Below are 14,299 nucleotides of genomic sequence, written 5' to 3'. Positions count from 1 at the left end.
GAGCCCATCACGTGGAGGGATAGGAAACGATGCTATGAGTAAGGCTTTGAATCAAATCTCTAGGTTACCCGTCACGCACTGGATCGAAAGAGCGAGACTTCCTCGGCGTTTTAACTAGCCAACCTTTATCATTTATAATGGTAAAACGAACCCTGTGGAGCATGTGAGCCACTTTAATCAAAGGATGGCAGTCTATTCCAAAGATGAAGCTCTGATGTCTAAGGTTTTTCCTTCTAGTCTTGGACCGGTTACAATGAGGTGGTTCGACAGCCTGAAAGTAGATTCCATCAGTTCCTACCAAGAGCTCACTTAAGCTTTTGGTTCACGTTTTGTCATATACCGAAGAATGACCAGGCCCTTGTCTTCTCTGCTATCCTTGAGCATGCGTGAGGGTGAGACCCTAAAGGCATACTCAAATAGGTATTGGGAGATGTTTAATGATATGGAGGGTAACTTTGATGCAATGGCCCTAGACACATTCAAGCTTGGCCTCCCTACTGACCATGGTTTAAGGACGTCCTTGTCTGGTAAGCTCGTTACTAACATGCGTCAGCTCATGGATCGTATCGAAAAATATAAAAGGGTTGAAGAAGATCAGCAACAAGGGAAGGGTAAGGACAAAGTTATCCCTTAAGAGAGGAAGGATTTCAGGTCAGACCGTTATAACAACAACAAGCCACGAAGAGATTTCGCAGGGCAGTGAAGATCAACAAATGCTCAAGTAGTCAGTACAGTGTTCAAGGAGCCAGTCCACCAAGTTCTGGAAATAAAAAATGAACCATTCTTTAGGTGGCCGAGTAAGATGGTAGGGAATCCTGAGAGGCGCAATCACAATCTCTATTGTCAATACCACCAAGACCATAGGCATACCACTGAAGACTGCAGAAATTTGTGGGACCATTTGGACCAACTAGTCCGCGAAGGCAAGTTGAGGCATCTCTTGCATCATTCCAGTGGCCGAGGAGGTCAAATGAATTCCGAGGTCGGGAGGAGTGATTCTACGAAACCTCCATTAGGAACTATTAATGTCATTTTCGCAGCGCTAGGAAGAACAGGGTCGTGGCCGTCCAAGGTCATGTCAGTAGTTCGGTTACCGGCAGGGGACATTGGTCGAGATCCGAGGAGCGCTAGACCGGTTGTCCAGCAAATTTTAGGTTTTTCAGGCGAAGATAAAGTTGGAACCATTCAATCTCATGATGATGCTTTGGTGGTCACCCTTAGAATCAGAGGGTATGATGTGAAAAGGGTAATCGTGGACCAGGGTAGCGCGGTGGAGATAATGTACCCTGACCTCTACAAGGGGCTGAACCTCAAACTTGATGACTTAACACCCTACTGTTCTCCCCTGGTTAGCTTCGATGGAAGAATTGTCACCCCGAAGGGCCAGATACAGCTACCTGTATAGACTGGCTCGGAAGTAGTGGAAGTAGACTTCATTGTCATAGATGTTTATTCCCCTTATACGGCAATTGTAGCCAGACCTTGGCTACATACGCTAAGGGCTGTTTCTTCAACTCTACATCAAAAAGTTAAATATACATCCGAAGGGCGGGTTTGTGAAATCCGTGGAGATCAATCCTCAACCAGACAATGCTTGGTGGCGGCCATCCAGCACAAGCCCGAATATGAGTCCTCGGTCAGGGCTGAGGGAGACTTATAGCAGTTAAAAAGTCAGGTGTCACCCATCGAAGATCTTGATGAAGGCGTTAGATGCGAGGATTTAGTAAAAGTTTTAATTGGGGACAATCCTGAAAGGTACTTTCAAGTCGGATCTTAGATGCCTCAACCAAAAAAGGAAGAGCTAATTGATTTCCTTAGAAGAAATATTGACGTATTCGCATGGAGTGCTTATGAAGCCCCAGGAGTAGATCTAGAATTCATTTGCCACCATTTGAGGGTTAACCCACTGATTGTCCCCAAGAAGCAGCCTCCTCGGTGGCCATCTAAAGAGCATGCAAATGCAGTCAAAGAAGAAGTAACAAAACTCAAACAGGCTAGAACTATTAAAGAAGTTTTTTATCCCGAGTAGTTGGCAAATACTGTGGTAGTGAAGAAAATGAGTGGAAAGTGGCGAGTTTGTGTGGACTTCACGAACTTAAACAAGGCTTGTCCTAAGGATCTCTTCCCTATGCCGAAGATTGATCAGCTAATAGATGCTACTGTCGGCCATCCTCGGATGAGTTTCTTGAATGCTTTCCAAGGTTACCATCAAATACCGTTAGCCCCAGATGACCAGGAGAAAACCAATTTTGTTACCCCTACTGGTAATTACCACTATAAAGTGATGCCATTCGGTCTGAAAAATGTAGGTTCCACTTATCAGCGAATGATGACAAGGATATTTGAATCACAGTTAGGCAAAAGCATTGAGATCTATATAGATGACATGGTGGTAAAAAGCAAAGTCATTTCCGAGCATGTGAAGGACCTTAACAACACTTTTGAAATCCTGAGAAGACATAAGTTGCGCCTGAACGCTTCCAAATGCTCATTTGGTGTAGAGTCAGGCAAATTTTTGGGTTACATGGTGACACACAGGAGAATTGAGGTGAACCCCGATCAGATAAAGGCTATTCAAAATTTACAGCCTCCTCGAAATCCGAAAGAGGTTCAGAGGTTAATAGGGATGACAGCTGCTCTGAACTGATTCATCTCTAGGTCCGCGGATAGGTGTAAACCTTTCTTCTCACTGATCAACAAGTGGAAAGGATTTGAATGGACTGAAGAATGTGCCTCAGCTTTTCAACAACTTAAAGACTACTTGGCTCGGCCACCGATTATGTCTAGCCCTGAACCAGATAAGGTCCTGTTTGCTTATATTGCGGTGGTTCCCTATGCTGTAAGTCTAGTGCTGATACGAGTGGATCAAGGTGTATAAAAACCAGTTTACTATGTGAGTAAATCTCTGCATGAGACCGAGATCAGGTACTTGCCATTGGAGAAAGCTATTTTGGCAGTAGTACTCAGAACACGAAAATTGCCCCATTACTTCCAAGCACATACAGTCGTCGTGCTCACACAACTCCCGCTTAAATCCGTACTTCGAAGTGCCGACTACACTGGGAGAATAGCCAAGTGGGGCACTATCCTGGGGACTTTCGATATCAAGTACATGCCTCGCACTTTAGTTAAGGGGCAGATTCTTGCAGATTTGGTAGCTGAGTTCACGGAACCTAGTTTAGAAGAAATAAGGGCAGAGAAGGACATGGATAGAAAATCGGTTGGCATGATTTCTCAACAAGGCCCTGCCTGCTGGGAAGTGTATGTAGATGGCGCAGCGAACTAAAAAGGTTCTAGAGTAGGGCTAGTATTGATATCCCTAGAGAGAATCATCATTGAAAAATCGTTAAAGCTGGATTTCTTGGTAACAAATAATGAGGCAGAGTATGAAGCCCTATTAATGGAAATGTCTTTGGTGCAAAGAATGGGAGGAAAGGCAGTGGAGTTGTTCTCGGACTCAAGGTTAGTTATGAGTCAAGTACATGGGGAATTTAAAGCGAAGGATGAAAGGATACAGGGATACTTGAGCCGAGTTAAACGTCTGCAGTCGGAGTTTGAATTTTACAGCTTGCTACATATTCCTAGAAGTGGGAATGCACATGCTGATTCTTTGGCCACTCTCGCTACCTCTTCGGCGTAAAATTTACCGAGAGTTATCCTCTTCGAGGATTTGCATGGGCCTAATGAGGCAAGAAGAGATGCGGTTCAAGTTCATCAAATCAGAACTGGGCTTTGTTGGATGGACCCTATAATCAAGTTCTTGAAAGAAGACACTTTACCTGAAGAAAAGGGGGAAGCCGACAAAATTTAGAGGAAGGCTACCAAATTCTGGCTGTCCGAAAACCAAAAATTATACAAATGATCCTATTCAGGACTGTACTTATTATGTATTCGTCCTGAAGCGGCTGAGTTGCTATTAAAGGAATTGCATGAAGGAATTTACGGCAGTCACACCGAAGGTAGGTCTTTAGCTCACCGAGCCATTACTCAGAGTTATTGGTGGCCGAATATGCAAAAAGAAGCCCATGAGTATGTTAAGAAGTGCGATCAGTGCCAACGATTTGCGCCGAACATACACCAACCAGGTGGAGTCCTCAACCCACTATCTAGTCCATGGTCGTTTGCTCAATGGGGCTTAGATATAGTGGGTCCATTCCCAAAGGCTGCAGGAAACAGGAAGTACCTTCTGGTCGGCACAGACTATTTCACCAAATAGGTTGAGGCTGAACCTCTGGCCAACATCCGAGACGTTGATGTGCAGAAATTTGTATGGAAGAATATTATTACTCGTTTCAGAGTTCCTCATATCTCATCTCGGACAACGGCCTACAGTTCGACAGTAAGGCATTTCGGAGTTACTGTAGCGAATTGGAAATCACGAATAGATACTCTACCCCTGCCTATCCCCAGGGGAATGGACAAGCAGAAGCAGTTAACAAAGTCATAGTTAATGGATTGAAGAAGAGGTTAGATGATGCGAAGGGCAAGTGGGTGGAAGAGTTGCCACACATACTTTGGGCTTACAGAACTACGCCTCGCAGATCTACTGGAGAAACCCCTTTCTCGATGACTTATGGGGCTGAAGCTATCATTCCTCTGGAAACTGGGTTCCCAACTCTGAAAACCAGTTCATTTAGTCCGACTAGCAATGATGAACTTCTAGAAAGGAGTTTGGATTTGATCGAAGAAATGAGAGAAAATGCAATGGTTCGACTGGCACATTACCAACAAAAACTCAGACAAGGCTATGATGCCAATGTAAAGTTAAGGCCCCTAGAACCTAGTGATTTGATACTCAAGAAAGTTGTGGGCATTGCGAAAAACCCAACCTGGGGGAAGCTAGGACCAAATTGGGAAGGGCCATATCGTATCACTTTAGGGGCTGGCATTGGGGCATATTTCCTGGAGGACTTAGATAGTCATGTAATACCGCGCCCTTGGAATGTAAATAACCTCAAAAGGTACTATTATTAATCGAATCATTTCTTTAGTCACTATGATAATTTGTCGTCCTTAACGGTACTCTAAGTGTTTAAACTTAAATCCAATCATGTCTGTAGTCCTCGGACCAGATGATTTAGGTTAGTTAACACTCCTTAACGATTCTCTAAGTGTTTAAACTTAAATCAAATCATGTCTGTAGTCCTCGGATCAGATGATTTGGGTTAGTTAACACTCCTTAACGGTTCTCTAAGTGTTTAAACTTAAATCCAATCATGTTTGTAGTCCTCGGACCAGATGATTTGGGTTAGTTAACACTCTTTAATGGTTTTCTAAGTGTGTAAGCTTAAATCCAATCATGCATGTAGTCCTCAGACTAGATGATTTGAGTTAGTTAACACTCCTTAACAGTTCTCTAAGTGTGTAAGCTTAAATCCAATCATGCCTGTAGCCCTTGGACCAGATGATTTGGGTTAGCTAACACTCCTTAACGATTCTCTCAATGTTTAAGCTTAAGTCTAATCATACCTGTAGTCCTCGGACCAGATGATTTGGGGTTAGTTAACACTTCTGTGTTGTTATTACTAGTGAAGTTTAACTCTGGAATGAGTCTTGCCTGACACTCTCAAATGTATTTAAAATCGACTCTAACTTATGCTAGCCTTCTTTGTGTATGTGCGAAAAGATCTGTGAAACTTTTATAACACTTGTTGCATTCATTACTTAGTAGTAGTTCTTATGCAGACTGTTATTCCCGGAACTAATTTTTGTTATGTATATTACCAGCATGATAGCGTGATTATTTTTACCTACATTACCATAATTACAAAATACGTTTATTTGTAGCAAGAATAAGTCATATGATATGCACCAAAAGTAAAAGAGAAATTGTTTCATTGACCAAAAGAGGATAGATTACAATCCCTTACATAAATTTAAAAAAAAAAAAAAAACAAACAAACAAACAAACAAACAAGAACACATAAGAAAAATAATGGTACAAAAGAAAAACCCTAAGTATCTAAGTTTTTGCTTGAGGGACCACAGGGTCGGCAGCCTGGCTCGTTCGAGTAACAGCAGCTTTTGAGGCCTGGTCCTTAGGCTCTGAAGAAGTCTTCTCTTTTTCCAAGTTCTCGCCCTTGTCCTTGGATGGCTCAGCTGGTTTGCTTTGATCACCTAGCTGACCGGACTCCTTGGAGACCTCAAGCGTGGTTGGAGGAACTTGGCTGACCAAGGATTGCTCCGAAACCTCTGGGAGTTGTGTTGGAGGAGGAGGATCAGTCTTTGGGAGCTCTTGGATGTCGGGATCGTAGAATATGCTCCCAGGCAACCTCAATTCCGAGTTAGCAGGCACCCCGGCAACATCCAGTGCTTTGCCCCAGGTTATGTTGCAGTAATCTCAGCTGACCGAGGCGAACTGCTCCGTTAAACCTTTCTTGGTCACGTCCACTCCCAGCTGGTATGCTGCTTTCTTTTCGGCCTCGGTCGCCTCCTTGGCCAGCTAAATGTTCCTCTGAGCCAGCTTGGCAGTCTCCCTGGCCATTTGGAGTTCGGCACGAAGTTCCTTCACAAGCGCTTTCTCAGAGGCCAAATTAGTCTGAGTCTCATTTAACAGCTTGCATTGGGCTTCGGCCTGGCTCTCAGCATTTTGGAGGCCAGCATTGAGGCTATTCCTTTCCTGGGTTACCTCTTTGAGCTGCTCGGAGATTTGAGTGAACTCCTCTTTTAAGCTGCCTAAAGTTTTTTCTGCCTTAGACCGAGAGTAGGCCTCTGCTTGGACTTCAACATATGCCTTTCTGTTCCACTCTTCGGCCACGAAGACTTGCTGGATAATCTGCACAATGAAGTGAAACTGTTAGCGTAAAACAAGCAAAAAATTAACATGACAATTGAAAAGCTGGATAAGTTCACTTACCATGGCCAGGTCCCTCTTCAGGAACATGAAGAATTCATACTGGCTAAAGCGCCTGTATGACTCTATGTCTCGAGGGAGGAGCAATGGTTGCTCTAAGGCTTCAACTACCAGCCCTGCTCTTCCCCTATCGTAGTTTCTGATAGAGGTCTCCCAAGAAAAAGGAGCGCCATCCAGCTCCAATCTGGGAGACCATGTGCGTTGCCGTCGGTGCACGTCAGCTGCAGGAGGCTCCTCCCGACTCTCTACGGATGAGACCCTCTTGCTTTTGTGGTCCCTCACCACATTCTATTGCTTTGTGGTTTATGGTGGCACCACCACCTCCCTCTCCTCAGGTTAAAGAGGTCTCTTTTTCTTCAGGTCCAATATTGGCTTTAAGCTGAGATCAGGAACCTGAGGTGGTGGTGGAGGCAAATTCACCACGGGTTGGGAAGTCCCAGTGCCCTTTGGCTCGGCCTTCTTGCCCCTATTTCTCATCAGGGCCTTCAAGTCTGACATATCTTCTTCCGAAGAGTCTTCCGGAAGAGCAGTTATCAGGATAGGAGGATGAACGCTGGACTGCCTATTAATATCCTCCTCGGAATTGAAGGATGGTATCACCTGAACCCCTCCTGAAACTTCTCCCTCAAACTTAAATTTATCTATCTGCTCCTCTAGGGAGGAGGTCGAAGAGCCAACCCTTTCACCTACAACCACCAGCTCAAGGGGGATTTGCTGAACCGGCTGGACAAGCAATGGTACGCCCTGAGGGTTTGGGTGTGGCACTGGAGGGAGATCAAATGGGGCCAAAAAGTCCTTCTGACCGACGCTGATTCGGTGGAGGCGATGGTCTCCTTGCCTTATCGCGTTCCCGACTGGCTGCAAGTCGGATGGTTTGGTGTTGTAGCCGAGGATGAGAGGGACCAATCGGAGTTTCCCGTTTTCACTTACGAAAATCTCCGATCGCAATAAATAGTTGAGCGCGGCAACATTGGTAAGGCTCAGCCGAGGAGTAACGTTTCTTTTATCTGTCAACACCACAGGAAAACTGGATCAGAAAGTTGGCAACAATAAAACCGGGAAGACTAAATTGCAATAAAAGTCAATCCTACATCTAATGTTAGCAAGCCTAAATCTAAGGTGCCCCCACCTGGTTCTCCTGGCATGGTTGGGCAGTGAAAACCGTCATGCCACGCACTTGAGACGATCAAATAATCGTCTTTCATTCCCTTGTTAGACTTGGGAAGGCAGGAGACGAGCCTCATAGCATCGGATCGGGATTTCAAATAATATCCCACTGCTTTCTGGCTGTGGCACTCGTACATATGCACCACGTCTAGCCAAGTGAGTCCCAAGTCCAAATGGCGATTCAGATCATCAACGGCCCCTAATAGCCTAAAAATGTTGGGCGCACACTGCTCAGGGTTAAGCCTATGGTTTCGAAGGTAGTTAGTGGTGATAAGGCCCATGGGAATCGTCATTCCTCCTTCTAGGAAGGCGATGATGGGGATTATCACTTCACCCTCTTTCCGATCTGTTAGAACTTTTTCTGGGGGGCTATATCTCAAACTTACGTCTTCAGGAATGCAGTATGTGGCTCTAAATTCTCCATCTGAGCGGGACTGTCCACCAGATATTGATACTTACCCATCCTAAACAAACGAGATAGGAGGAATTCTAAATGCGGCCACTAGGGGGCGACTACTCGAAGGACAAAAAGAGTGTCCGAAGAGAGGAATAAAGGCAAAAATATGAGAACTTACACATACTGGATCGAAAAATGATATCTGAGCTTGTGGGGATGCTTGGAAATTTTGGATTTGATGATTGTAGAGTCCGATCGATTTGAATGCTTCTGAGCGCTAGAAAAGTCTGAAAGTATGTAAAGTAAGGGAGAAAAAACCTCCTCTAGGGCTTTATATGGAGACAAGTGAGGGAGAAGGAGTTACCCCGCCCAAATTCCGAGGAAGGATCGCGTCCGTTGGATCAGTAGTCCACCGTTAGATGGCAAAGACAAAACGCCGCCTGGAGTAATTAATGGCGCTTTGGAAACCTTGAAACGGCAGCAGCAATTATGAGGCGCACAAATCCATGCCACTACACGTGCGAAATTTGTGCATTTCTGATTTTTATTGTATAGCAAATCAAAATCTCATTTTTTTCTCTTCGGAGGCGAAGGAAAAATTAAAATTTTGAGGGGCTATTGTGGGGGGGTAAAGCCCAGCCATACGTAGTGGGCCTAAAGCCCAAGGTGAAGATTAGTCTATATCCGAGGAGGCTCAAATTGTCGAAAGGTATTTCATGTAAAAGGAAGACATGTGGGGAAGAATAAACTCCATCCGAAGATAGCATCGTTGTTCCAAAGAGATGATCATCCTCGGATGAAAGGATTTTTGGGTCATGCGAACATCTGGGGGGTCTAAAGCAGTTTACTAGTGACTTCAGTAATTTTGATAAACTCTAGACGCGCCTGGAGATAAGAGGAACGAAAAAATATCTAAAAGGAAAAGCTGCCACCACCGTATTAAATGCACTACAACAACTTTTCTAACCGCATATATGTGAAGAATACCTCTGAACAGTACAACTGGAGCTACCGTCATTCACAAATGTTAAGGGAGATACATGACATAACATGCACTCAAGTAGGGGGCTGGATGAAGAACAAGTGGACGATAGGGATGGTAGTAGAGGAAGATATATAAAAAAGAGAGGTTCCTAATCAGAAAAAGAAAAAGAGAAAAAATTATAACCTGTATCTAATCTATCATAAGCCTCTTCAGACTTAAATTTACTTGATCTTTACGTGTACTATTATGCTAGTTTATACTTGTATGCTGTGATCACCGTTGTTAGCTCTATAGTTAACCTAATTCTATCACTCACACTCTACAAATTTGTTATTTTTGGACTTGGGCCACAAATCCTAACCCTACAACACAAATAACACTCACTAGAATTCTTTTTAGTTTCTCAAGTTACATAGCTATCACAATTCCTAAAACTTCTTTATTTATCTCTTAAATGCTTACCAACCCCAATTAATGTAGCAGGTGAAATGTTCGCTCAATTCATTTGATTACATAATGAATTGGGTAAGGCAATAAGATTATGTAGCACCTTCACATATTGTCAGTCTTTTTCTTTATATATATATATATATATATGATAGGTACGTAACTTGAGAAAATAAAAAAACAAAAGTACATATATGCGTTTGTTTCCTCCAAGTATTATGAAATTTTTGTAGGGAAAAAAATTTCTTCGGCCATAGTAGTAGTACTATCCTACTCTCCCCCAACCCTTAACCTATCAAATAAAGTAGTAGACTACATATGTTAATGAATAAAAATCTATTAGATGTTAATTAAACCCACTTGAAGTGACTGCCAAACTATATTTGTATTTGAGGTAAGCCTTGATGAAGGGCTCCAATTCACCGTCCATTACAGAAGCAATATCCGAGGTCTCAAATCCTGTCCTAACATCTTTGACAAGTTTGTATGGATGAAATACGTAGTTCCTTATTTGCTGGCCCCACTCAGCCTTTACCGCATCTCCTCTTATTTCCTTGATTTCAGATGCTCGTTGCTCCTCAGCTATGACTAGCAACTTGGCTTTCAACCTGCTCAGAGCCTTGATCTTGTTTGCTAGTTGGGACCTCTCTTCTGCATTGTAGTCAAGAGAAAGAAAATGCTGTCAATTTTAGATAGAAACAAGTGCTCAAGTCTAGGAGGCAGTGGAGGTTACATGATTGCTCAAAAGATTTGACATAACAAAAAAGAAAGTATTTGTGGTGCATAATTTCCATATACTTGCGTCAAAACTGGGGAAAGGCTAGCCACACCTCCGCTTACATCTTAAAAAGACTAGTCAAATTACAATTGAGGTTCTTTACAAATTACAATCACCTATATAGCCCAGTATGACCTAAAAAACACCCAATGTGGTGTGTCACGCTCACAACCCAAGAAAAGGGCTTACACCTCAGGACTGATCAAATTATAATTGAGACTGCTAATAATTACTTACACTCCCAGTTCTACCTAATAAACCCCCCAATGTGGGACTAAGCATATGCCTGCACAACACAAGTTTGATTGAAATGTGCAAACATCCCATTTTCCAATTTTAAAGTTAACATAGCTGAACTGGGTGCTCAAAGATACAAATTCTAGAGTTGTTTAAAAAAATCAATTATGTTAATTCAAACAGTTGCCTCATTCTCACCATTGATGGTTGCACACCATGTGAGTGGTGCATTTTACAGAAATACATACTCAAGCAGACGCATCACATCACAGAAAATAGTGCCTTGTGGCACAGATGGTGATAATTATAACAAGTTGTTATATCCACAGTAAAGCCAACGGAGTTATCTACTTGAACAAGGCATCTCAAAACCTCTTTTTTAAGTTTCAATTAATTTTTTTGTCTAAGCACAGCCTTCACTAGACTAATCAAAGTGGTATTCTCTTCTTTGCTTCCCCCCTAAGAAGCATGGACATGCATACTAAGACTGACACAAGTGGTAAAGAAGAGAATACCATACAACAAGAAAATATATAAATTTTATACTCAAGTAGTAAAGAATACCTGTGCAGCGAAGAGTAACGCCAGTGGGGATGTGAGTAATCCGTACAGCTGTTTCAACCTTATTTACATTCTGACCTCCTTTTCCACCTGCCCTAGAAAAACTGATTTCCAGGTCCTCCTCAGGTATTTCAACATTCATAGACTCTTCAGGAAGAAGAGGCATGACTTCAACACCAGAGAAGCTTGTCTGCAGATAATTTCAAAATAAACAATACAGTGGAAACAATCTGATAATTTCCAGAGAGAGAGATATCTTTCATTAAGAACTCAAAGATCAAGGTTAGATTAGGTTGCTTGGTAAATACATTGCACAACTATGAATAAGACTAGCTTAAACCTGATGGACAACCCAAGTGTTCAATATCGGCATTGCATCAACAAATCCTAAGACCCTGAACACTATCAACACCAGAACATTTAGGACTGGTAACCTTAACTTACAGCACTTAAGGAACATTTGCTTTTCCAAGTTTTTTCTGTTTCTGCAATCACTTTTGCGGTGCTTATATAAAAAGGATCCCCTAAATGTTACCTTTTTTTTTTTTTTTTTTTTTTGTGGGGGGGAACATGTTGGAGATAAATGGGTCTCCAACATATTACAATGGGTTGCATGTGAACTTTCTTGGCAATTTCGTCTTTTCTAATTATTTGAATTTTTAATTTTGGTCATAAAGTAGGACTAACCCATTAATTCATTTCAAAGATCTGACTAGAAAACATCCACCAGCAAATAAAGGTAGGGACATGTAGTAAGTGTCTTGTTCGATGTCATATTTTTTTAACCCTCTTCAATTGAAAGAGCAAGGATTGTTTCAGATTGAAAATCAATTATCTTTTCTGATGACCAGAAAATCATTTTTGTTAGCTACCCCGAAAATCAGGCCATGAATGGACCAGATTTTATTCCAACGACAATTGAGATGGTGGCCAAAATTGGCCCTATCTTTCTTTTCTTTTCTTTTTTGAGAAACAAAAAGTTCCCTGTCTAACATCACATCTGGAGCATTCTTTCTTAATTTTTTTCGCATATAAAATCAGATTTTACCCATACTTATATTTATCCAAAAGTTTAAAGTTACCTGGCGAAGACCTTTGGCATTAAAAGGAGATTGTCGCACAATACGGTGTGTTCCTTTCTCTCCAGACAAATAACCATAAGCATAACGACCTTCAACTTCAATTGTGGCTGACTTAATCCCAGCTTCCTCTCCAGAGGATTTCTCAACCACTCTTGTTTTGTATTTCTGTTTCTCTCCCCACCTCACATACATCCTAAGAAGCATGTCAGCCCAATCCTGCGCTGGAAATTATCAAAAAAATAATTTACACAAAAATGGGGAAAGGAAAACTTAAGTTCATCATCAAGTCTTCAACTTTCACACATAACTAGGTAACCGCTAATTGCATGCAAAGTGCCACCCATTATATTATAAGTCCTAACAAATAATTAGATGAGCTACCGCTGACTGAAAAGTTCCTACAAAATATTACAGGTGGAAATTTTATATACTGTTGTCACATTAGAGAACCAGTAGGTCCAATGGTCCGGGTATTCTAAATGGGAATTCAATTCAGCCAAAATTTCTGGTTGGATAAACAAGGAAATCGCTAATCAAATAATAACCAACAGAAGGAATATTTGCTTCCTGTATAATGTAAACAGAAAAAAGATTAAAGAGAGATAGAGACATGGAAAACTATATCCATAGCATATGAAACGTTGTGCCCGATCATGCCAAATTAGCATTCATACAATTATTGGGGTTATTTTCAATATTTGAGTACATCAGAAGCCCTAGGCACACTACATTAATTCAAAACACCTATGCAGTCCTGGTAATACCCGAATAAGGTTGAATATATATTACCTATGATCCCTGAAACTCTCAAGTCATCATAATAAAAAAACTGCAACAATTCTGTGTATGGATAAGCGACATAATTCCAGCATTCTTTTTTTTCTTTTTTCTTTTTTTTCCGCATCTCACAGGCCATGGGTTAGATTTTGCATTTCCATAGCAATTCAGGATTTAGATGTCATTAAAACTCTAGGAAAAAAATTATAATATATATTATATAATGGAAGTAAATTTATGTTCCAATACAAAGAGGGTTGGTGAAATCTACCAAAAAAAAAAAAAAAAAGTCGGTCATTTGACAGTCTGCCTATTTAACATTACATTTAACCAGCAAAGTGCTCGATAGTTATAGTTCATAATAGCTGGACCGGTCCGAAATCACTCCTGCCAGCACCAAATGCCCATTGCATACATTACAATAACCATATGCTCAGTAGAAGAGTCCCTAGTTTACAGACCCCCAATAATCTCATTCTACATTTCTAAGGCAAATATTATAGCATCAAGTGGATAGTCCAGTCTAGATGGATAGTACAGTCAAAGTAGTCCATAGATTGGATGGCAAAAACCAGTTTATAATATTATCGAAAGTAGGCAAGCCTATTTTATGCCCATAATCGGATGGTCAGAATGGTAAGGTAATAATCAGCACCCCTAATTCACTTTGTATAATAGGCAGGATTCTCAATTTTTTACTAGCTCCAAGCAATACTCTTATCAGGTGGAAAATAAACAGGGGCAAGACAATCTCAGCTGATTTTTTTTTTTTTAATTTCAGATGGTGAGGTCTGAAATTTTCAATAACCTAGGAAGGGCTCCCAATTCACTAGTGACAAAAGAAAAAATCCTACTGCAAAAGATGCATTTTGCCTCTCATCTAGTTTTCATATACATGGGGCATGCTTATGGAGGAGCATCAGAGCCAGGTAGGATTGTTTTTTTTTTTTTTTTTTTTTTTTTTAATCATTACAAATGAGATCACTAAAAATATATATATATATATATATAATTA

The 14,299-nt window shown here is 41.5% G+C and overlaps 2 protein-coding genes across 2 annotated transcripts; one reads left to right on the top strand and one right to left on the bottom strand.

The window, feature by feature from the left end:
• The first annotated feature begins 802 nt into the window (after nt 1–802).
• Nucleotides 803–1,405, top strand: LOC136068136 (uncharacterized). The gene has a single exon (XM_065774866.1). It carries the CDS (start codon nt 803–805, stop codon nt 1,403–1,405), a length of 603 nt encoding a protein of 200 aa, XP_065630938.1.
• An 8,617-nt stretch (nt 1,406–10,022) lies between these two features.
• LOC111984872 (peptide chain release factor PrfB1, chloroplastic) lies at nt 10,023–13,500 on the bottom strand. Its single transcript, XM_065774848.1, has 3 exons — nt 12,508–13,500; nt 11,429–11,615; nt 10,023–10,500 (listed from the first exon to the last, which is right to left on the bottom strand). Exons 1-3 carry the CDS (start codon nt 12,709–12,711, stop codon nt 10,196–10,198), a joined length of 696 nt encoding a protein of 231 aa, XP_065630920.1. The 5' UTR covers nt 12,712–13,500; the 3' UTR covers nt 10,023–10,195.
• Between the last annotated feature and the right edge of the window lie 799 nt (nt 13,501–14,299).

This window comes from Quercus suber, unplaced genomic scaffold (genome assembly GCF_002906115.3).
Source record: "Quercus suber isolate HL8 unplaced genomic scaffold, Cork oak 2.0 scaffold_100, whole genome shotgun sequence".
NCBI classification, from domain to species: Eukaryota; Viridiplantae; Streptophyta; class Magnoliopsida; order Fagales; family Fagaceae; genus Quercus; species Quercus suber.
This window is presented reverse-complemented; position numbering and strand designations above follow the sequence as displayed.